The sequence below is a fragment of the Eschrichtius robustus genome, chromosome 12 (assembly GCF_028021215.1).
Source record: "Eschrichtius robustus isolate mEscRob2 chromosome 12, mEscRob2.pri, whole genome shotgun sequence".
Classification (NCBI taxonomy): domain Eukaryota; kingdom Metazoa; phylum Chordata; class Mammalia; order Artiodactyla; family Eschrichtiidae; genus Eschrichtius; species Eschrichtius robustus.
Window position 1 is genome coordinate 29,202,753 of NC_090835.1, and position 23,260 is coordinate 29,226,012.

At 36.7% G+C, this 23,260-nt stretch overlaps 1 protein-coding gene across 11 annotated transcripts in view; it reads left to right on the plus strand.

Moving 5' to 3' along the window:
- FHIT (fragile histidine triad diadenosine triphosphatase) overlaps nucleotides 1-23,260 on the plus strand; it is a 1,501,152-nt gene that overhangs the window by 672,300 nt on the left and 805,592 nt on the right. For all 11 annotated transcript variants that reach the window (XM_068557818.1, XM_068557827.1, XM_068557828.1 and 8 more), the window contains one exon: nucleotides 17,400-17,520. In XM_068557818.1, the coding sequence (XP_068413919.1) occupies nucleotides 17,400-17,520 (121 nt within the window). The remainder of the gene's footprint in view (nucleotides 1-17,399; nucleotides 17,521-23,260) is intronic.

Sequence of the window (23,260 nt, forward strand, 5' to 3'; positions counted from 1 at the left end):
GACAAGGAAGAATGAAACAGTACAGCGTTATTATAAGGGAGGCAATAGCCAGTATGTAAATGAGTACACCACACAGGAAGGCTGTTTTGAGTCAGTGTGAATCATAAGACCAAAGTGAATGCATAATAGCCACCCTGCAAACTCCAGCTCTCCTGAAGAAGCTTGCCTGTGGAAAGAAACATCCCACATAGCCTGAACAATGGAGCCCCGTGATGGGATTCAGGTGTGGGTCTCAGTCTGCATGCTCGTTAGTGTTCGATGGTGCTCCCCAGCAGGCAGCTGGAGCCTCATTACTGTTTGTAAGAGTAAGCTAATAATTAAGAGTTCTGAGATTCCAAATGGTGACAAATAGAATGAAGCGGTAATGAGATGGATGGGCATGGAGATCCCCTGATGAGTGCCGATCATGGTGAGAGGATGAGGAAATGAAAAAAGACACCATTGCCCCTCCTAGAGCTACTGAGAAATACCTATTTGTCTATGGCACGGGGAAATGGGAAGGCATTTATCAGGCACTAAAAAGCGAAGCTACCCTGGATGGAACCTTGGATAAGGCTGTGCTGCAAAATCCGTTCTGGGGGGAAGATGGGTCAAGACTTGGACTGACTTCAAATTTATGTTTTAATATTTTGTGGTAGTGAAATATGCAGAAGTGGGGGTGGGGAGGAGCCCTGTTTCAAGATCCTGTGAGAATTTCTCTTGATTATCTGCTGCTGCAACAGGTCTGACGATGTTGGTTCTAGTGAGAACCTAATATCGAGGCTATAGTTTGACTTTTTGTGATTTCATTTAACCAACATCTTCTGAGGACTGGGAGAAGCCAGTTGGATGGGTGGTCTGCAGTGGCCTTGAGTTCAAGGCGTTGAACTTCGATCTTACCATTAAATGAGCTTCCCATATGCTGTTGAACAGGATTGAAGGACGATTTTCATACAGTTCTGAACTTGTACCTTTACTGGATCATACAACCTGAGGTAGACTGTTAATAAGTTTTATCCTTCATGTAATTATCTTCTGAATAGCACAATTAGAAATTGCAGAATATGGTAGCACATTTAAAAAAGAAGTACGTCCATCTATAAATTGCTAGTGACACGTAGCTATAATCGACACTGTAAGTAGCCTTACCATTCCATTTTTAGTGAAAACCTATGAGTGGCATCGCTTCACCGCAAAAAATCAGGCATTCCACATTAGTTAAAATGTGGTGAAATCATCTTTCCCCTGTGAAGAATGGTAATCATTGTCTTGTATTCATTTGTGTTGGGAGTCTTAATTTGTTCACTGTTAATGTTTAAAATATAACACAATTTGGGTAATTTTGCTTTGGCATTCCTTTTTTTTTTTTTTTTTTTTTTAATGTGCCAGAAGGCTTAAAAAAAATTGTTTTAAAAAGTAAAGAACCCTGGATGTCTCTTAACCTCTGAGAGGCCTGTGCCCTAATGAAGGGATGCTAACATGTGGTTCCAGCTTCTGGAAGATTGCAGTTGATAGGTTTACCATACCAGCTGTTGGCACCAGTTCTAAGTTGATGTCCCCACATGTCTATCCATGGAGATGAACTCTTAAAAATCTTTTATGGCTATGTAAAAACTACAGTATTAATGGGAATGCAGTAGAAAATGATTACTCCAGAAAGATACATGACATTAAGGTGATTTTTCAACCTGTAATTCTTTTCCTTAAGTATTGTTTTAATATCATAACCTGTAAGTTCCCTTTTGCCATTGCTGTTCATATGAAGATATGGTTTGGGTTATTTCTCCTGTTAAGATGAATCCCAGCTTCCATCAGACTGAGAAGTCATGCCATACTTTGTCCTTCAGTTGAGAAATCTTCCTTTTTATTCAGGCTTTTTTTTTTTTTAACATCTTCATTGGAGTATAATTGCTTTACGATGATGTGTTAGTTTCTGCTTTATAACAAAGTGAATCAGTTATACATATACATATGTTCCCATATCTCTTCCCTCTTGCGTCTCCCTCCCTCCCACCCTCCCTATCCCACCCCTCTAGGTGGTCACAAAGCACCGAGCTGATCTCCCTGTGCTATGCGGCTGCTTCCCACTAGCTATCTGTTTTACGTTTGGTAGTGTATATATGTCCATGCCACTCTCTCACTTTGTCACAGCTTACCCTTCCCCCTCCCCATATCCTCAAGTCCATTCTCTAGTAGGTCTGTGTCTTTATTCCCATCTTGCCCCTAGGTTCTTCATGACCTTTTTTTTCCCCCTTAGAGTCCATATATATGTGTTAGCATACGGTATTTCTTTTTCTCTTTCTGACTTACTTCACTCTGTATGACAGACTCTAACTCCATCCACCTCACTACAAATAACTCCATTTCGTTTCTCTTTATGGCTGAGTAATATTCCATTGTATATATGTGCCACATCTTCTTTATCCATTCATCCGATGATGGACACTTAGGTTGCTTCCATGTCCTGGCTATTGTAAATAGAGCTGCAATGAACATTTTGGTACATGACTCTTTTTGTATTCGGGCTTCTCTCTTTGCCACCCGAGCTGGCTATCCAGAAGCACAGGCTGTTGATTTTCTAAATGGCTCTAGCCCTCGATCCTGGTGTTAAAAGACCTTCACCATCTGTATTTGCTTTGACAGGATACATTTTTAAAATGACATAAGTAATTTTAAATTTTATACATTTTTGTACATATGGTACTGTGTTTAATACTCAAGGTCAAGTTGAAATGTAAAACACATAGAAGTCATCCATTCATTCCCTATGTCTTTCTCTACTTGATGAAAAGAACTTTAGGAGCAATTTTTTTTTTTTTTTTTTTTTTTAACAGGTGGGCTCTTTTTGAAGGGCATCTCTCCAGTGGATCAGTGGGAGAAAGGGGTTGGCAATTCACATCACACAAGGGTATTTGAAAAAATTCCCTTCAAATAGCTTCTCCAATGCCTAGTCACAGTAGAAAGTAAAAGTAAGCAGAAAAGGTAGTAGAATTGATTCCAAACCCATTTTCTCAGAGGAAAATCATTCTTAATTTTCAGATTTCCTATATGTACATGTACACACAGAAATTATTTTAAAATAGTTTAATATGTGTGCTCACTATTCTTTGAAAATAAATGACATTTATGTAGCATGAATATAAAGCTCTATTATATCTATACAAATATAAGGTTATATATAATTATATAAATACAAGATTATACATGTTATAATTATATAAATATAAGGTTATATATTTCATAAATACAAGGTTTTATCTTCCTTATTTGTATTTCATTCTCTCATTGGATGAATTAGCTACAAAGCAGATGTCATTATTGAGGGGTCGGTGGTGGCAAGAATGTAATAGGCCCAGAGAGCTCTGGGGCACTTCAGGGAGTAGGTGTAAATACTTGTCTGGAAACTGGCAATGAATGGGCAGGAATAAGGGGTTCTTGGCCCTCACTGCACATTAGAATTACCATGGGAACTCTGAAAAACAACAAAACTAAAAAAGACCCTGATGCCCAGGTCTCAGCCAGACCAATTAAATTAAAATATATGGGAGTGGGCTGTTGGTGAGTACGTTGAGAAATTGGAGCCTTAATTCATTGATGGTGGTCACGTAAAATGATGGAGTCACTAAGGAAAACAGTTTAGCCATTCCTTAGAAGTTAGAGAAGTTAGTTTCCATAGGACCCAGCAATGCTACTCCTAAGTATATCCTCACGAGAACTGAAAACATAGATCCACATAAAAACTTGCGCCTGAATGTTCATAGGAGCACTATTCATAATAGCCAAAATGTAGAAACAACCCAAATGTCCATAAACTGATTAATGGATTAAAAAAATGTAGAATATACTTAAAATGGGATATTATTCAGTCTTTAAAAGGAATCAGCTACTGAAAAATGCTACATGGATGAACACTGAAAACATTATGCTAAGTGAAAGAAACCAGACACAAAAGGGTACATACTATATGATTCTGTTTATATGAAATGTTTAGAATAGGCAAATCCATAGAGACAAAATAGATTAATGTTTTCCAGGGGCTGCAGGGAGGGGTAAATGTGGATTAACTACCTGGAGTTTCTTTTGGGGGTGATGAAAATACTCAGAAATTAGATAGTGCTGATACTTGCACAACTTTGTGAATATACTGAAAACCGCTGGATTATACACTTTAAAATGGTAAACTTCACGGTATAGGAATTATATCTCAAGTTTAAAAAAATCTTAGGAAAGGATACTTGAGCATGAGGACCTTTTGTAAGCTTCTGAGATGATTTTCATGTACAATAATAAATACCTTTTTTTTTTTAAATTGAAATTTGAAAACTGAACACACTGTAGCTTAAGTCTTCTTCATCATGAGCTTCTCATCGCTCACTGACTGCAGCACCAATCAGGGCCCTGCATGATCTGGTCCCTGCCTCCCTTTCAGACCCATCTCCTCACTTCTTTGTCTTGCTTTTTATTCTCAGACTCCACCATCCCACTGTTCCTTCCATTCCTCTAAGACCTTAAGCTCATTCTTGTCTTGGCATTTGCTGTTTCCTCCACCGGGAACCTTCTGTCCGCAGATACTCAGGTATAGTGGGCTCTTCCTCATTCAAATCCCAGATCAAATGTTAGGTTCCCTTTCCATTGACGTTAAACCAGCCACTTCCACCTTCTTCAAGTCACTACCTGTTTTTGCTCCCTGATTATTTCCTTCACAATCAGAAATGTTTTTGCTTCCTGACTGGTTTTTGGTCTCCACCACTTACCGTTCCTCCTTACCCTGCCCCTAGAATGCTCTGTGAGTGTAGGGGCTGGCACTTTCACCCCTAGAATAGTACCTAGAATATTACAAGTACATAATATTTGTTGAATGAATAAATAAGTGATTAGAGTTTAAGGAGCAACCATTTCAAGGAAAGATTATTTCAGTGTAATCAATCCCTGAAAATCTTTGTTGGAGAAGGGGAAGGAACCAGTGAGACTAAGATTAGAGATGCTACATAAGCAAATGTTGGAAAACATTAAAGTGATGGGAGGGGAGGAGAGTAGTTGATGAAGTGAGATCTTGAAGAAGTTTGCATTTTGAAATACCGGTGTGTTTCCTGTTTATAAATAGTTGAGCTTCAGTATTTTTTTTTTTGACTTGTTAAAAATTGAAAAATTTTCTTTAGTGACACCATGGGTTGATGACTTAATACACTTTACTAAAATTTGGGTTTTTTTCTTTGTATAAAAATGTTACAGGTACACTTTTGTTTGCTTGAATTCTGAGACACTTTAAGCTGTCTTCTCTTTTTGTTCTTGTTATCTTCTTGTGGGATATTCTTAGGCTGTCTTTTGTGGAATTTTGATGTGTGCCTGTAAGCTTAGAATGTTTTATAAATTATCTAAACCTGAGTATATGTCTACAGCTATCCATTTATGTACGTTGATTGTTTTCCAAGTCATCAATAAAATTTGTTTGAGAGCCTGGCCAGCTGAAAGCGTCAGTTAGATGACAAGTAATTTTTCCTGTTAAGGTTAGTCATGGGATCCGCTAGCCAGTAGCTTTCAAATGTATTTACTTTTTTGGTTAACATTTGATTCCCCTGTTTTTAAATGAAGTGAATTGAAATAGAAACATATTTACTCATCAGTAGACATGTCTGGAGTTATTTGCAGTATGGCTTCTTCTGATGACCCCCAAAAAGGATTGGTCATGCCTTCTAGGGTTGGCTTAGAGTTCTGCTATTTGCTGAGTCATGTCAGGATATAAAAATGACAGATTATTTTTAAAGTAAGTCCTATCATTCCCAGCCATGATGGAATAACATGTTTATTTTTCAAGTTAAAAAAAAAAAAAAAGTACAAGTTTTTCATTCTTCAACCCAAAAGAACAGTATTTCCTCTTCATCATGTCTGGCTCCTTGGTTGCCTAGGAGATGTCAGTTTTCATGGCAGATTGCTTTAGCTAGGATAGTTAGAAGAAGTCATTTCTCACTATATCATATTCCTAAATAATAACAAATTTTTTGTTAGAGATTTGGAGAATCAGAATGCCCAGTGCTGACAAAATTATGGGGAAATGGCCCTTCTCCCTGTACTACTTCCGAACGTAAATTTGTGGAAACATTTCCTGAGAGGTATTCGGCAGTACATATCAATAGCCTTGCAGGGTCAGTATCCTTTGAACACAGTGATTCTCAAATCTAGGAATTGATACATGAGAAGTAAAGAGATGCATAAATGTTGATGTGTGAAGGACCTTCCTCATAGGGTTTTCAGGAGGATTATGAAGAAATTGCTTAGAGTGAGGTAAGTAGGGAGTAACTGTTAGCTGTTACATCTATTATTTAATCAGATATTGCTCTGTCTCTAATATAGAGAGGTTAGCAATCATCTAATGGTAGTGTAGTGTGTAGTGCCAAAATGTGTTTTTTAAAAAAAATTTGCTTAACTAAAAATTATATGCCATTTATATGAAAAGCACTATTCCAAGCAACTTGCCATTAACTTGCTTACTAGTTGACAAATCACAACTGTTTACTGAATAAAATTGGCTGTTACTTTTTGCCAGGGTAAAATACTAACAACAATACGATGACTGGCATTTATCGTATACTTATTAAATGCTTTACATGTGTCCTTAAGAAATATTATTGTTATCTCCATCTCACAGACTGACCCTTGAGCTGTATCCTTTATTTTGTTTTTATTATTTTTTATTGGAGTATAGTTGCTTTACAATGTTGTGTTAGTTTCTGCTGTACAGCAAAGTGAATCAGTCATACGTATACATATATCCATCCCCTCTTTTTTGGATTTCCTTCCTATTTAGGTCACCACAGAGCACCGAGTAGAGTTCCCTGTACTTTGAGCTGTATTCTTAACCTCATCACCCTAGAGGTTCTGCTAGAGAGTTGGGCTAAGGATGGAGAATTCTATTCAAAAATCTGTTGTTTTAGAAAGCTCCCAAGAAACCTAGCTTTGGAACTAGTGCTTGGGGGAAGTACTTATCAAACTTTAATGTGCATATAACACAACTGGGAAGCTTGTAAAAATACAGATTGATGCAGTAGATTTGGGGTGGAGCCTGGGAATATGCATTTCTAACAACTCTCAGGTAAGGCAGAGGTGGTTGACAAGCAGATTACACTTTGGGTAGCCAGCCTGCTACGTTGCTTGTGAAAATATTCAGACTTTTCACTTGTCGCAAAGAAATCATTCACTGTAGGGAAAGGTAATCATGGGATAGTGGTCTGGTGGTCTGGTGGTTAGGATTTCACATCCTCAAGAGCATGGCCTGTTTTGCTGCAGTCCTGAGTTTCTCAAACTTGAGTTGTTGGGTTTTGAAGATTCACATTCGCAAAAAGGAGTTTATATTTTGGGTTTCCATTTAGTGAAAAAATATGAAAATAACCAACAGGCATATATTTTGGATCACCAGTTGACTGTCTTATAAGAGAGTATTGCCATGTGGTCTTGGCACCAAGGAATCCCCTAAAGTGACAATTAACTTTAATTTATCATTTCTGAAGGTGGGGTCCCTGAAGTCCTAAATTCCCAAGTTTGAGAAATTCTTAAATAGTCTCCTGTATAAATAGTATCCTCTAAAGGAGACCTTCTAAGGGTCAGAGTGACTTTGAGTAAGCCAGTTGACTTGCTAGACTTACTCAACATCTCTAAAATGAGAGGACTAGATCTAAGTCATCTTTTTGGTCTTTTTCTGCTCAGAAATTCTAGCGTTGACTTTTCTTTTATTTGTTTGTTTTTAATGAAGTACAGTTGATTTACAATGTTGTGCAATCTCTGCCGTACAGCAAAGTGACTCAGTTATACACATATATTCTTTTTTTTATATTCTTTTCCATTATGGTTTATCACAGGATATTGAATATGGTTCCCTGTGCTATGCCATATGACCTTGTTGTTTATCCATCCTATATATAATAGTTTACATCTGCTAATCCCAAACTGCCAATCCATCTCTCCCTCAACCCCCTCCCCCTTGGCAACCACAAGTTTGTTCTCTATGTCTGTGAGTCTGTTTCTGTTTTGTGGATAGGTTCATTTGTGTCATATTTTAGATTCCACATATAAATGATATCATATGGTATTTGTCTTTCTCCTTCTGACTTACTTCACTTAGTATGAGAATCTCTAGTTGCATCCTAGGGTTGACTGTTCTTTTTTGAGACAATGTGTTAGAAGAGTATGGCACTTATCTTAGTTGGACATTCACATAACATTTGCAGGCAAATCAGGAAGAAACCTGATCTACTCGGAAGTGAGCCGTTGTTATCTATTGTTGTTACTGGGGGAAATTCCACATTCTGGGACATTTTCTTTTGTGACTGTTGAACCTTTTTCCACTGCAAGTTAGGTTGCCTATCTAGCCCTATCAAAAAATGACCAATCAAATTCACCGAGTCACAAAATTAAGTGTGAATAGTAGAGACCTTTTCATTACTTATAGAAGGTAGAGAGGTCAAGAGAAGGTACAAATAACTTGTGTAGCTGAAAAGATGGGAAATGGAGACTCATTAAATACCTAGAAGCCACATATTTTTAGTTCAAAACAAGTTGTTATTAAGGAATACAAATTTAAAAATTAATTGGCTAAAAACATGACTTTTGTTTTCATTAATATACTCTGTCATTGTCTATATAGAGACACATGCAGGCCTCAGTCACTGTTTCTGGAATGAGCCTAGTCCCTTCTATGTCTGTCTTAGCTAAGGCCCACTAATAAGACCAAGGCCCTAAAACTTAGACTGAGGTCCCAAACCCAGTACTTTGTTCTCTGGATGCCAGAAGCCATCATCTTCACGTTTATTAAGAAACAGATCCCAGGAGATGATTTTCTCCTGAGAATTCCACAGAATATTGGTATATCCAGCCTTCTTGTTTGGTTAAAAAAAAAAAAAAAATCAGCAATTTTACTTCAGCTTAAAATAAAATTGCTTTCTGCAGTTTTCATGTGAGAGGAAACTATTTAATATTTATCTCAGCCTTGCAGACAGTTTCCGATCCTGGAGTTGCAGGAATCTTCCCATCACACAATATTGGCTCTTATACTTTTCTCTACCTTTGTTCCGTTTATAGTTCCTGGAGTATTTTTCTTCTCCACTGAAATTAAAACTTGAGGAAGCATGTCTGCTAGCAGCACAAGTGGGCAGAATTTTACCACAATTAAAGAAGAGGCAGAATTGGATTTGAGCAAGGAAATATTAAAATATTACCATTTTGGGCTGCCTATGTCATGTGACAGACATAGTGAGATTTGTGTCATATACTCTGTCAACCATTTTTTAAATTTTTATTTTATTGAAGTATAGGTAATTTATGTTGTGTTAGTTTCAAGTGTACAGCACAATGATTCGGTTTTATATACATAGGGTTGGCCAAAAAGTTCATTTGGGTTTTTCACAACATCTTAGGGAAAAACCTGAATAAAGTTTTTGGCCAACCCAATATATATATATATATGTATATATGTATATATATATATGTATATATGTATATGTGTATATGTATATGTGTATGTATGTGTATATATATACACATATGCACACACACACACATACAAAAATATATGTATATATTCTTTTTCAGATTCTTTTCCATTATAGGTTATTACAAGATACTGAGTAAAGTTTCCTGTGCTATACAGTATCTGTCATCCATCAGTTTCAGGTGAGATATCTGAGGGTGAGAAGTTCAGTGAATCACTGAGGATCAGGGAGTGATAGAACCAAGACTCAAGTGTGTGTGCTTTGAATACTCATTCCACCTCTTCATGCTTCCTCTCAACAAAGGGTAGTTTGTGAGTTGTGTGGGCATACCAAAAGGGAAGGAACAGTGAAGAGGGCAGTTAACATTTCAAATAGTTGGCAGGCTGAACTCATGAGAAGAAATGCACTAGAAATAAATGAGCTCATTGGCAAGAGTAATGCCTGAGAAGGAGGGAAGTGAGAGGCAGGGTAGCCTCGAGTAGAGGAGAGATGTGTCATAATTAAGCCTAATATGTAACACTAGGAACCAGCATTGTGGATGGCTTATATTCATGCTGATATTCATCAGCAGTCAGATGGATTGAGGCTGTCTCCCAAAAGGTGTCAGGAAGAAAAAAAATATGAGAAGACTGAAGAAAGACTTGAGAGGGAGAAGGAGTAGAAGTGTTAGATATGTCGGAGAGGGAAAAATTTCCCCCTCTACCCCTCTTGAATTCTGGTGGCCGGACTAATGACAAAATTGATAACGAGAGAGATTAACAGGAGAAAAAGAAACAAATTTTAGTTCATGTGCATGGTGGTCTAGGACCTAAGAAGTGGCCAGAGCAGGCAGCTTTTATACTTTTTAGACAAACAGTAAATTTGTGAGGAACTGAAAGGACAAAGAAACAGGTTTTGGTTGTTCTATCAGTGAAGAATCTAAACAGAGTTTGGGCTCTGGGTAGTAAATTAAAGAAGTAACAAGGTTTGTTTATACAGGCTTCTTGGCCTGAATTCCCTGTCTCTGGAGATGAGGGTGTCCTTCTACCTCCGGATGCCAGGAAAGCACCTTTCATAAGGGAGATTTATTTCCTGCTTTCATGGAGACAGAAAGGAGGGTCAGAGTGTCCCACTTGCATTGGCCATGTATTAAGTAGCTTTAATACAAAATAATCAGTATGCCACTGAGGCACATTTTGGGGTGGCCTTCCAGAACCCCAGCAGATAGAATCCCTAGAAGGCAGAGAAGTAAACTGAGGTCAGGGAATATTTGAAAAAAATAATGACCAAGAATATAAAGAATCCCCTGAAAACTGAAGACCTTATATGGAAAAGGTTAATAGACATCCAAACAGTAGGAATCAGGAAAGTTTTCTGTAGTGGGTTGAATAATATCTCCGCTAAAAGGAACCTCAGAACTTAACCTTATTGGAAAATAAGACCTTTGCAGATATAATTAGTTAAGATGAAGTTATACTGGATTGGAGGGGGTCCTAAATCCAATGACTTGTGTCTTCGTAAGAAGAAGACACACAGAGAAGACAGCAATGACAACTTTAGTTTCTAGGAATATTATAGGGTAGATAATTGGAAAATTGTCCACTAAAAAAAAATTTGAAATGCTATATAAAATATACAAATATTCACTCAAAGGCATAGTTGAGCTTTGGAAAAAAGGTGCGGGGTGGGAGGCAAAAACCAAAGAGGGAGCTAAAATTCATAAGGGGAAGTAGTCCAGAGCCCATTGCTGCCTGGTGTAAGGGGATGTCTGTGGACGTTTGGAAATAAGATAAATGAAAAATATCACTGGAGTGAGCAGTGGCCAAAAAACAAAACCAGCATATCAATAACTATTTGAAATTATAACACTATATTATTTTAAAAGATCAGAAATTGGACAAGGGGAAGGTGGAGGATGAGATCTGAGAGATCCAAGGTGGTAAGTATATGCTAAGGACAGAGATATGGATCTACTTTTAGATATTGATGGGGAAATTGAGCGTTAGTATGGATTGTAATAAGATCATAACCACTACTGATACAAAATAGAATGTTTTATTTTTGTACCGTAGGAAAAAACTTGATCTACCTGGAAGGTAGGAAGGAGAAAAAAGTGGAACAAAAAGATGAAATAGTATGGAGGTTAAACTAATCAAGACAGATTGTCCAATGGATAGAAAGCTAAATGCTATAATGTTTATATAAAAAATATTTAAGAGGACACAGGTTGAAGATAAGGGGATGGAAAAATTTACGGTTGTAAAATACAGACAAAATGAAAAAGGAACAATAGATCAAGGGAGTAAAATAAGCAGGGACTTATGCACGTGCCATAATATAGTAAGCAGTAATTTCTGGTATTTGACATTGATTAAGCAATTGCAGTTAGAAATCTTTCGCAGTGTTTTCAGAAAGCGATGAAACAGTTAAGACAAAAAGTAAGCAGAGGAAGATTTGGATAACAAGCACTGAATTTGCTCTACCACGTATGTAGAACTGCTTAGTCAACAAATGCAGTATATATTTTATTTTGGAGGGCATGTGGATTAGGCACATGCTTCAACTTTTAATGCATCAGGAAGGAAGCCTCAAATTCTAAAAAATCAACACTATAGAGGTTCTATTCTCTAACTATAGTGCTTTAAAATCACTCTTTATTAACAGAAAGATAGCAAATGCATTCCATATGTTGGAAATGAAAAGGCATACTATGAAATAACCCTCAGGTTAAATAGGAAATGATAACAAGAATAGCAAAATTTTAAAGTTGAGTGATAATAAAAGCACAGTAGTTCAAAATTTGAGAGAGATAGCTAATGGAGTACTTTGATGGCAATATATAGCTTTTGTTACTCAAGAGAGAACTAGAAAGTCTGCACTCCACAAGCTCAATGTTTGACTCAAGTAATTAGAAAAACTGCAACATGGTAAATCTTAAGAAATAAGGAAGGAGAAAAAAGGGGGGACACAAATATAAACACAGAAAATAAGGAGCAAAATAGAGAAAACTAATAAAAACAAAGAACCAAAAAATGGTCCTTTGAAAAATTTCATAGGCTAGATATAATAATCTGTTAAAAATATATAAATTTTTACCAATACAGATGAACATTTAGGTGAAAAGGATATATGGCTAAAAAATTATTGCAAGAAGACACTTAACAACCATTAAATAAATTGTAAACCATTAAATAAATTGTAATGATAATCAAAACTACACATCCCTGAAATATAAAAAGAGGCCCAGACAGTTTGACAAGCAAGTTCTATTTAATTCTCAAGGAACAGAAAATCCTGTTCATAAAACTTCTTATAGAACAAAGAAAAAAGCCAAGCCATTAAGTTTAATTTTGAAAACAAAAAACAGGTAAAAAGTATTGGCCAACTTGACTTATGACATTGAAAAACACAAAGAATTCAAATCTAGCAACGTATTAAAAAATAGTACATTGTGACTAAGTTGAATTAATCATAAAAGTGAAAGGAAGTTTCAGTGTTTAAAAAATTCTTTCTCTGTGATTTACCACATTAATGGCAAAGAATGAGAGATTGAGTGATCAATGATAAAGAAAAAGCATTTAATTAAGTTTTTTCTTTTCCATATGGAATCAACTCTTAGCAAGCTTGAAATAGGGAATTTTTTTTAGCTTTTTAAAGGCTTTCTCCTAAAAACCTATTGCAGATGTCATTTTTAATGGAAAAAACAAAACTTGAAACTCATTCCTGTTAAGATTGGGAACAAGACGAGAATGCCTGTGTTGCTTCTACTTACCAACGTTATTACCAGATACCTGACCAATGCAGTAAGGCAAACAAATATAAGTAGAATAAGTGAAATGAAATATATAATTACTATTTCTAAGTAAAATCATTTATATAGAAAACCAAAGAGAATCAGCTGAAACTATTAACAGCAATAAAAGAGTTCAGCTAGGTTGGCAGCTTATAAGAGCAACATAAAAAAATCAATAGCTTTTGTCTGTATTGGGAGTAACCAATTATAAACTATGATGATGATAGGATACCATTTACAATACTGACATAAACTAAAAGCTATCTAGGAATAAATCTAAGAAAGAATTCATAAAACATATAAGGGAAATTTAAAACCCTATTACAAGAGTTTTATTATAGTATTAAAGAGCATAAATGTAGCATTTATAAATGGATTGGTTGAATATTGTGAAGATGTCATATTTTGCCCATTAAAATTTAAATTCAGTGCAATTCTAATCAATGCCTGAGCAAGAGTCTTTTTGAAGGGGTGTAGTTGAATCTAAAATTTATTTGCGAGAATAAATAAAGAAGGACCTTCTCTTTACAAAGCGTGAACATTATACAGCAGGAGTTGGCAAACTACAGTCCACAAGCCAAATCCAGGCTGCTGCCTGTTCTTACAAATAAAGTTTTATTGGGACACAGCCACATCCATTCCTTTATTTATTGTCTATGGTTGCTTTCTTGCTTCCATGATAAGGTTGAGTGGTTACAACAGACTGAATCTGGCCCTTTAGAGAAAAAAAATTCTCTCTCCTTGTTCTCAAGCATCTAGCACAGAAACAGAATATAATAAAGTCCAGACTCACCCCTGTGTAAATATGGGAACTCAGTGTTATCATTCCCAGCAATTGGTGCTAGGAAATTAGGCTCACAAAAGGAGAAAAATGAAACCATTTCTGTACTTCATACCATAAACAAAACTCTAAGTAGATTAAATACCTAACTGTTAAGAGTGAAAATATTTATAAAGCTGATAGATGAAAATTTAAGAATACATTTTTGTAACCTTATGGTAGAGAAGTGTTTGTTTCACAATATTCACAGAGAACAAACCATACAAAAAAAATTGAATACATCAAGATGAATGCTTTTTGTCCAATGGAGTCTATGATAGAAAAACTAACAGATGGTGAAAATACAACTGTCATGTTTAATAGACCAAGATCAATATTTAAATATATAAGGGACTCCAGAAAAATCCAAAAATAGGAGGGAAGAAACCAATACAAAAGAGGGCCAAGTACGAATTGGTGATTCATACAAGGAGAAATGTGCACATACACATATCACATGGGAGACAAGCTAATTAAAAATAAAAGATGCCTTTTGCCTATCATATCAATAAAACCTTGGAAATCAGATACTGCCAAGTGTTGGCAAGGATGTGGGAAAATAGAAATCTGCATATATTGCTTCAAGGATTGCAAAATGGTGCATATTTTTTAAAACCTAAGTATGTATCAATACCTAAGCTAAAACCCAATAATGGGACTCTAGCTTAGATACCCAGGGAAATACATGTAAGTATGGTCATTAGTGTTATTTGTGGTGAAAGACTGGAGAAAGCTAGTTCTTCAGCACTAAAAGAATGGACAAGAAAAATGACAGTGGAATGCAGTGAGAATAAGCAGTGAGAAAGAGTAAATTACATCTATTTATAACAGCATGAATCAGTCTGTAAAACAGTGTTGAGAGAAAAAGGCAGAATGAGTTTTAAAGCACGATACAACTTCTGTACAAATTTAAAAAGTATGTACAAGAGCCCTATATATGTTTGATGTATAAAATATTTATAAAACTGCTGTGAAACTTATAAATACAACATTAATTTTATTAAAAAAAAATGAAGCCCTGGTGTGGGAGAGGAAGGAATGAATTTGGGCATAGAGGAAGAAATGAAAATGATGATAAGAAAAATGAAAACTAGAAGAGAGTCTTTCATGGACTCATAATAGTAGCTCATCAGCTAGAGCCTATGCTTAAGTCAACTCTGTACAATTATCCGTTAGAGGGAACAAACTCGAGGGACATATGATCCTTCCAGCACTGTTAGATCCAGGTGCTCAAACAATGTTGTCAGGTATGGGTCTCTCTTTGTATCTTGGCTTTCCTGGCCTCCATGTTGGCTCTAATATCAGGCAGACTCTTGTTGGTGTATCCTCTAGCTCTTCCAGGTTCATGTCCTACCAGTTTGGCATCTTAGAAGAGAGAAAGCCTTTTCCCCATAGTATCAGCAGTAATCCTTTCATGGATATCCTTCCTTTGAATGGCTCATTTTTTTGTCCTGTGTCCACTCCTGAAATCACTCATGTGACAAAAGACTAATGATGCCTGGGTCACTTTCCCATCCCTAGAACCAGGCAGTAGGAGTAGCCCAACATATGGAATATGGTGGGGTATTACCCAAAGAAAAATTAAGGTGGTATGGGCAAAACTACAGAAAATGGATGCTGGGCAGGCAAAAAAAAAAAACACAAAAAACCACACAGATAGCTTTAGGGCACTTGAATCAATTCTGTTTGTAGGATGATTGAAATGAATTGCATGTTTATTCTAGAAAAACTGGGGGGAATAAATAAAGGTTAACTTCAGATATCTAAAGCACTTTCACTTGCATGATACTTGTTTCATATGACCCCCAAGGCATAAATCCATCACAAAAAGATGGACTTAGTATGAAGGGCAACCACATAATTGCTGGAGCTGATGGTCTTGGAAGGAATGGATAGTGAACGTCCTGTCACTGAGTATATTCAAGCATGGGCTAACAAGCTACCAGGCAAAGATTCTGCAGGACAGGATTGGGAGAATAGGTGGGTTTGATCAGTGGTTCTGAATCATCCAGGCAGATTAAAGCATAGATTTCTGGGCCCTTCTCGCAGAGTTTCTGCTTTGGTAGGTTTGGAGTAGGACTCAAGAATTTGCCTTCCTGATTTCCCCAGGTGATGTTGATGCTACCTCCAGGGAACACACCTTGAAAACCACTGGCTTAGATGATTTTCAGCGTCCTTACTGACCTTTCATTTTTGTGAGGTGGTTGTAATTGTTCTAGAAACCAGTATTTGTGTCACTGAGGCAAAACTTCCATACTATTCCTTTGCCCCTGAAATGTGTTAAATTCCGGCTATTTGAGTGCTTCTAAAGTAGATGCATTTTGCGTAGCCCTCTGTATCTTTTGGGTCATTGAGAATATTAGAATCCTTAAACAATTGCACATTTATTGGTATGCTTTATAAAATGGTCCTCCATTTTCGGATGTCATCCTTTTTGTAGTTGTATTTCTATTTTCCCATGAGGGGTTCAATTTTCATCAGTTTTGTAGTAGGGTGGTTCCTGAATTAGAAAAATGAAGTGATTTCCCAAGGAAGGTGCGTTTTAGTCATTCAGAAAGTAACTTTGTCGTGTATAGGCATCCACTGATGGAAAATCATTCCTTGGTACCCTAGATGCCAAGTGTCAAATCTTGCTTTCCCTTGTCTTCTCCCCACTACCCCAACCCATGGCTTTCTCCAGAAAAGAGAATATGCAACACTTCACATACCTTGCTGCATAATACGTCTGCATCAACCGGGAATTGTTTTCATCTTGAACTCTATTTTGTCCCTTCTTTGTCCTCAATTTTTTTCTCTTTAATTTTTGAAATTTTACTATAGTTATCTGGGAGTACCCACATGCTTTTGTAATTGTACACAAGGTCAAACAGTGTTTATACTTTTTCTAAATTGCTTTTATATAAACAAAGATAAAACCATTTGAGAAAAGGGAGTCCCCACAGGTACCTCTTTAAGAATGAGAAGGTTTATAGTCAATGCTTAACCATGAAAATTTTCAGCTTAGCGAAGATGATGAAACAGATGGTTAAAAATAGTACCTGACAGATTGGACCTAGTGGATTTGGGTTAAGGTGGCTCCCCGAAGTGCAGAGGGGTTTAAGAAGACACATACAAGCTTTTGCTTGAAAACTGTAAATCCAAACAGCATAGAGAGAGTGGAATATTTTAGGAGGACTTACCCAGAATACATCTTAGTGGACATTAAATGGGGAACAGCTTCAATGATGTCTTCTTTACAACTAAGAATCTGTAGTAATGGACTTTGCTTTCTTTAAAGTGGTATATGATCTGAGTTTCTCAACTGAATTTTATAAATGTCCATTTTCTACATAATCTTCTCTTCCAGAATTCAAACCGTGAGGAAATGTCATTCAGATTCGGCCAACATCTCATCAAGCCCTCTGTGGTGTTTCTCAAAACAGAACTGTCCTTCGCCCTGGTGAACAGGAAACCTGTGGTACCTGGACGTATCCTTTTTTTTTTTTTTTTAAAGAGAGAAAAATTAGAAAGCCTCTGATTCTAACAGACCAAATAAATACAGGATTGACCTCGAGGATCTGTCCGAAAAGCTAAGCAAGGATCCTCCCCACTCCCCCTTTGGAGAAACGAGGTAAGATGTTATTCACATTTATTCTGAATCCAGTTGGTGGCACCAGTAATATGCTTGATCACTGTTGCAGAACTTCTGAAAAGAGTTGCTTAGCAACCGTGGCTTTGGAGGTGATTTTTTGCTTGACCTTTTCACTGTCGTAGCTGTGTAAATAAATAGGTGCTTCTAAAATGGATCCAATGAATATCCTGAGCACTTTGTTTTCAGTTATCATTGTGAATTTTAATAGTAAGATAGAGATTGGGTGGCCCTCTTGTGATGTGGAAGTAAGGTTATGTGAAGATTATATGAAGATTTGAGACTGACTTGGTTTGTTTACCTCTTGGAGATCATTCAAGCTATGAATTTTAATTAAATTCAAACACATAAATATACTTACAAAATATTTTTTTCATGTTAGGGTCTGAGATGGCATTTTCTCTTGGAAAACATCCCAGCTTCTAGATCATTGTCCAGTGCCATTGGTGGTAGAGTATTTTATTTCCATCTGACCATCAGTTTCAGTAGAAGCTTCATTCTTTGCAGTGGGAGAAGCAGGATTTGGTGAAATGCTCTGGAGAGTTGTTTTTATGTTATTGAAATTATCCCTCGTGACTGTATGCATATGACATTTGTATTGACGACTCAGAATTTTTTTTTCTCTTTCCCCTCTAATTTAATTTACTATGCAGAGGGCAACAAAGTATAAAATTTCATATTCGAAGATAATGATCATGTCCACATTGAGGCATGGTTCTACTTTGAAATAGATTTCTCAGTTATTCTGAATCTACAAATGTGTCAAAATTTTTTCCAGTGTAAGTTATATTTTTTCCAATGGGATTTTTCAAAATGCTTGAAAACTTTATGAGTAATCTTCTTTCTTGGCCATGTAACTATTGTACACTGAAAAAAATACAACTAACAAAACATGCACCAAAAGATAATTGTGATTTCTGTGGTAGGCTCCCAAATTCCTTGAATGGAAATTTTAAGCTATATTTTGTAAATCTACAAAACTAATGATGATAGCAATAAACTAGTAAATAATATATATATTTTTCTTGATAATACTTAACTCTTCTTTTAAGTTTATAAAAATATTTAAAATTATAAGTATACAAGATTAGAAAATTACATTCTTCTGTTTATTGAAGTAAAAAAATCTAGAATGATTTAGAAAGGTCCTATAAAAAAACAATTTTTAAGTTGTATACCAATTTTATATTGAGTTTTTCTAAAAGACTTTGAAGTTCTTGAAATAACAGAAGAATTTTCTTTTCTCATTTGCTATTGTTGCAAGTTTGTGGTTGCCATTTTCCTTTGAGGAATATATTTTTAAGCAAAATGTCTGAGAATTGCAGTGCCAAAAGAATATTGTTTAAATGCCATCTCTCGTTGGGTGCCATTTTTAATAGACTTTTGTCAGAGAACTGAGGGAACTTGGGATGAAAACGTGAATTGAGATGAACAAATCTTAATGCCTTGGACTGAAAGAATATGAAGTTGCAGAGTTGCACTTTTAAAAAAATGGTTAATAATGGAATGAACGTTGCTTTGTGATTTTTTAACTTGTTTCTTGATAGTAAGAAACTTGATTTTTTTTTAAATTAATTAATTAATTTTTGGCTGTGTTGGGTCTTCGTTTCTGTGCAAGGGCTTTCTCTAGTTGCGGCAAGCGGGGGCCACTCTTCATCGCGGTGCGCGAGCCTCTCACTATCGTAGCCTCTCTTGTTGCGGAGCACAGGCTCCAGACGCGCAGGCTCAGAAGAAACTTGATTTTTCACGGTCTTTTTAACCAACTCTGAAAGTGTGATGCATAAGACATGGGTCATATATGTGTTTGAACTCAAGTAAAGTTGAGGTGTCTGCTTCAAGGAAAATGTTCATAGTGAATAGTGAACAGTTAGTGAATGATGACTAGTTTTGTTTCAGACGGCACTGGGATTGTCATTTTGGAAATGAGTCCTGGTCAGTCACCATCTCTTTGAGTAAATGCCAAGGACAAGGGGAACATTGTATTAAAATTAACAAACCTCAGTGTGTTTGGAAGGTAGCAAGAAGGACCCTGCCCTTTCTGGGGATGAGAACAGTGAGAACTGGAACATTTTTGTAATCAGTATACTCTGTAAAGCTGTTTTACATCTACAGTGTTTAAAGTGGTTTCAGGGCATGACCCAGCAATCCCACTCCTGGGCATATACCCAGAGAAAACCATAATTCAAAAAGACACATGCACCCGATATTCATTGCAGCACTATTTACAATAGCCAGGTCATGGAAGCAACCTAAATGCCCATCGGCAGATGAATGGATAAAGAAGATGTGGTACCTATATACAATGGAATATTAGCCATAAAAAGGAATGAAACTGGGTCATTTGTAGAGACGTGGATGGACCTAGAGACTATCCTACAGAGTGAAGTAAGTCAGAAAGAGAAAAACAAATATCATACGTTAATGCGTGTATGAGGAATCTAGAAAAACAGTACAGATGAACCAGTTTACAAGGCAGAAATAGAGACACAGATGTAGAGAACAAACGTATGGACACCAAGGGGGGAAGGCAGGGGGAGGGGTGGTGGGATGAACTGGGAGATTGGGATTGACATATATACACTAATATGTATAAAACAGATAACTAATAAGAACCTGCTGTATAAAAAATAAAATAAAATTTAAAAAATAAGTGGTTTCAGGGCCAGTGGATAATGGATTCAGGCAATCCTTTTTATATGATGATTCTGAAACTTTATATTTTACTTTACCTTGGTACTCTGTTAGGTGACACCTATGAGAAGAATCTTAATAAGTTACTCATTCGCTTGCAGAAAGCGATATTCTTTTGTCCCGAGATTTGGGAATTGAAGCTGTGGATGGCTCTGCCCACTAATGTTTCACAAAATAAATGGGGAGATGGCTGCAGTGGGCTTTAATCCCCAAGTGCTCTACCCTACCTGCCCTAGGTAAGCCCCTTGCTGTGGGTCTTCTAGGTCATCTAGCTTCTTGTACCATCTCTACCCCTGGACTTCCCCAGCCCAGCCTACACCTCACTCTAAACCACAGCTCTGATGCTACCACTCTCCTGTTCTTTTGCAAACAAACCACTGATGAATATAATGAATCTCCTTTTATTTGAGGATAAAGTCCAAATTCCTTAGCATCCTTTTAAAAGATTTTCATTTTCTTGACTCAACCTCCCCACTTTCCAACTATTTCCTTAAACAAGTGTTGTATTTCCCTTTACCTGTTATTTTCCCCATCCTTTACCCTGCCTCTCTCTTCACCTTGAGATCTTTCCCATCCTTTTCATTTCAGCTAAAATGCCTCGATACCTGGATACCTGTCCTGCCCTCTTAGGAAAAAACTATTCCATCCTTTGTGTGACACTTGGTTCCTTATTGTCATGTTGATTCACTCAACAGTTTATTACTGAGCTACTCTGTTCTAGGCATCATGCCAAACACTGATCCCAGTCTGCATCAGACCAGAACTGTGTTCATTCCTGTCTGTCTCTGCACTGAATCATTAGTTCCTGAGAAGGGGTGGGGGCAAAACCTACTCTTTGCACGTTCTCGTTTTCTTAGTACCCAAGAGTATTATGTTGACTGAATTTAAAGTGAATCTGTAAACATCAGGAGCATGTGGATAGTTTCAATTAAGACTGAAATCCTGCCTTTTCAGTCTTCCCATGCACAAAGCCATGTCTTGTCACCATTTTATTCCAGATGTTTTAGTATCTCATTCAAGCTGTATTTTCCCAACTTTCCCTACATGCTCTATCAGTTACAATCCTGTTTACTTTTCTGTTATGAGTGTGCTGAGTTAAGTCTAAATGCAGTGAATGAATCGATGGCAGATGGGAAAACATTCTTTTCCATTTTTTTTCTTTTTTTGCGTGTTAATTGGCCAATGGACAAGTCTGTATTTTAAGGGCAGTATATTGCTATCTTATGTGAACCGGAAAATTCTATTTTGTATTTTTGATGATCTCTTTTTAACAAGAGTATTCAGGTGGCCTTTGGGGAGTGTGCCATTCAAGAGAGACTTGTAAATATCATCTTTGAGCTTGTGTTCTCTCTAACATTTTGCTCCCCCCTCTTCAACCCTTTTTTTCTTTTGACTTTGCTCACTGACTTTTTTATACCTTTCTGAGGAGGAAAAAAACTGTCAGATCAGGGACTGCAGATATGCTTTTGAAGCAAGACTATTTGCTTCATTCTCAAAAGAGCCACAATCCCTCCTTGTCCCCACCTAAAGCAAACATTCTTGCTCATCGCAAACAGTGTTTAAAGCCTATTGAATAGGCTTTGGCTTCTGTGGTGCAACACTGTGGAAGCATATGTCAGAATGTCTGTAATCCATTAATTTCTTGTTACTGGAAAATGCTTTTCAGCGAGTCTTGATGAGAGAACAGAAGCATTCTGGAGATTGCATCTTCAGAATTCGGCAGCGAACGTTTTATTCATGTACCTTGGTGCAGCCCAGCTATTGTTCGTGGCTTGAAAAAATTTGAGCCAATATAGTTAATACTTCACTCCCCTCCCCTTGCATTGGGCTGTGTCTACCTCTCATCTGAGTTCAGCATGAAAAATGAATTTGAACATTAGTGGAATCCATTTGGGGACTGGAGCTTTTATTGTAAATTATTCATTTGTTATGTCCTGTTGTTTTCAGCATACAGTGTATTGATCTTCGGATTGCTATTCAGAATGGCATACGGAGCTCTAATGTAAGGGGAACACGGCCACGTTTGCAGACGGGTCGAATGTGTTGTGTAATGACAGAGACAAACCTTGCTTGCTGGCCATACTATATTATACAAATCATTTGTCAACTGTTTATTGAATCAGTTGTTAAAAAGAGCATATTTTTCCAAGCGGGAGCATCGCACACAGAATGTTATCAGGGCCAAGCCACGTTAGGATAATGCATTGAGGACAGCCTTACAAAGTGTATTTGTGAAGAATTAGACTAGGTAACTTAAAGGACATTTCTGCTGACATATTAGAAACAAAAGTTTGGTACAAGGGAAATTGTGTTCTAAGGTCCAACTTCAATAGATAAAAAAGAAAAATCTAGCAAATGCCTTTTAACATTTTACCTTCCCAAGCAGTGTTAAATTTTCTCTGTTTTCAGACCATTGCCATATTGAATACTCTTGAAATAAAGGAACAGATAATAAAAATAGCTTCATTACATAACAGTGCTTCTTATGGAATAGATGCTATAGATAAAAGTGCCCTTTTAGTCCTTCCGTAAAAACCAGAAATATTTGTCATTTCCTGAGTAGGTTGTAATCTTGTGAATTTCTTTAATTGTTCAGGAAACTGCAGTTATTAGCGATCTGATGATCTTTCATTTCTCAAAAGAGCTTCATTTTAAACCTCCCTGTACAAATAAAGTGACTGCAAGCACTATTTTAATATCTTTATTACTAAAGATAGATTTTTTGCTCTTAAAATTTCCTTAAGCATATGCCTTTTTAAAAATTTTCTTTTCACCCTGTGTAAGCCTATTGTATATTAGCTAGCTTAAAATACTCTTGGAGAGATATTCAGAGCCGATCGTGCGTCCTTTGTCCTGAGCTCTAATGGGGAAAGTTGGTTTCCTTGTGG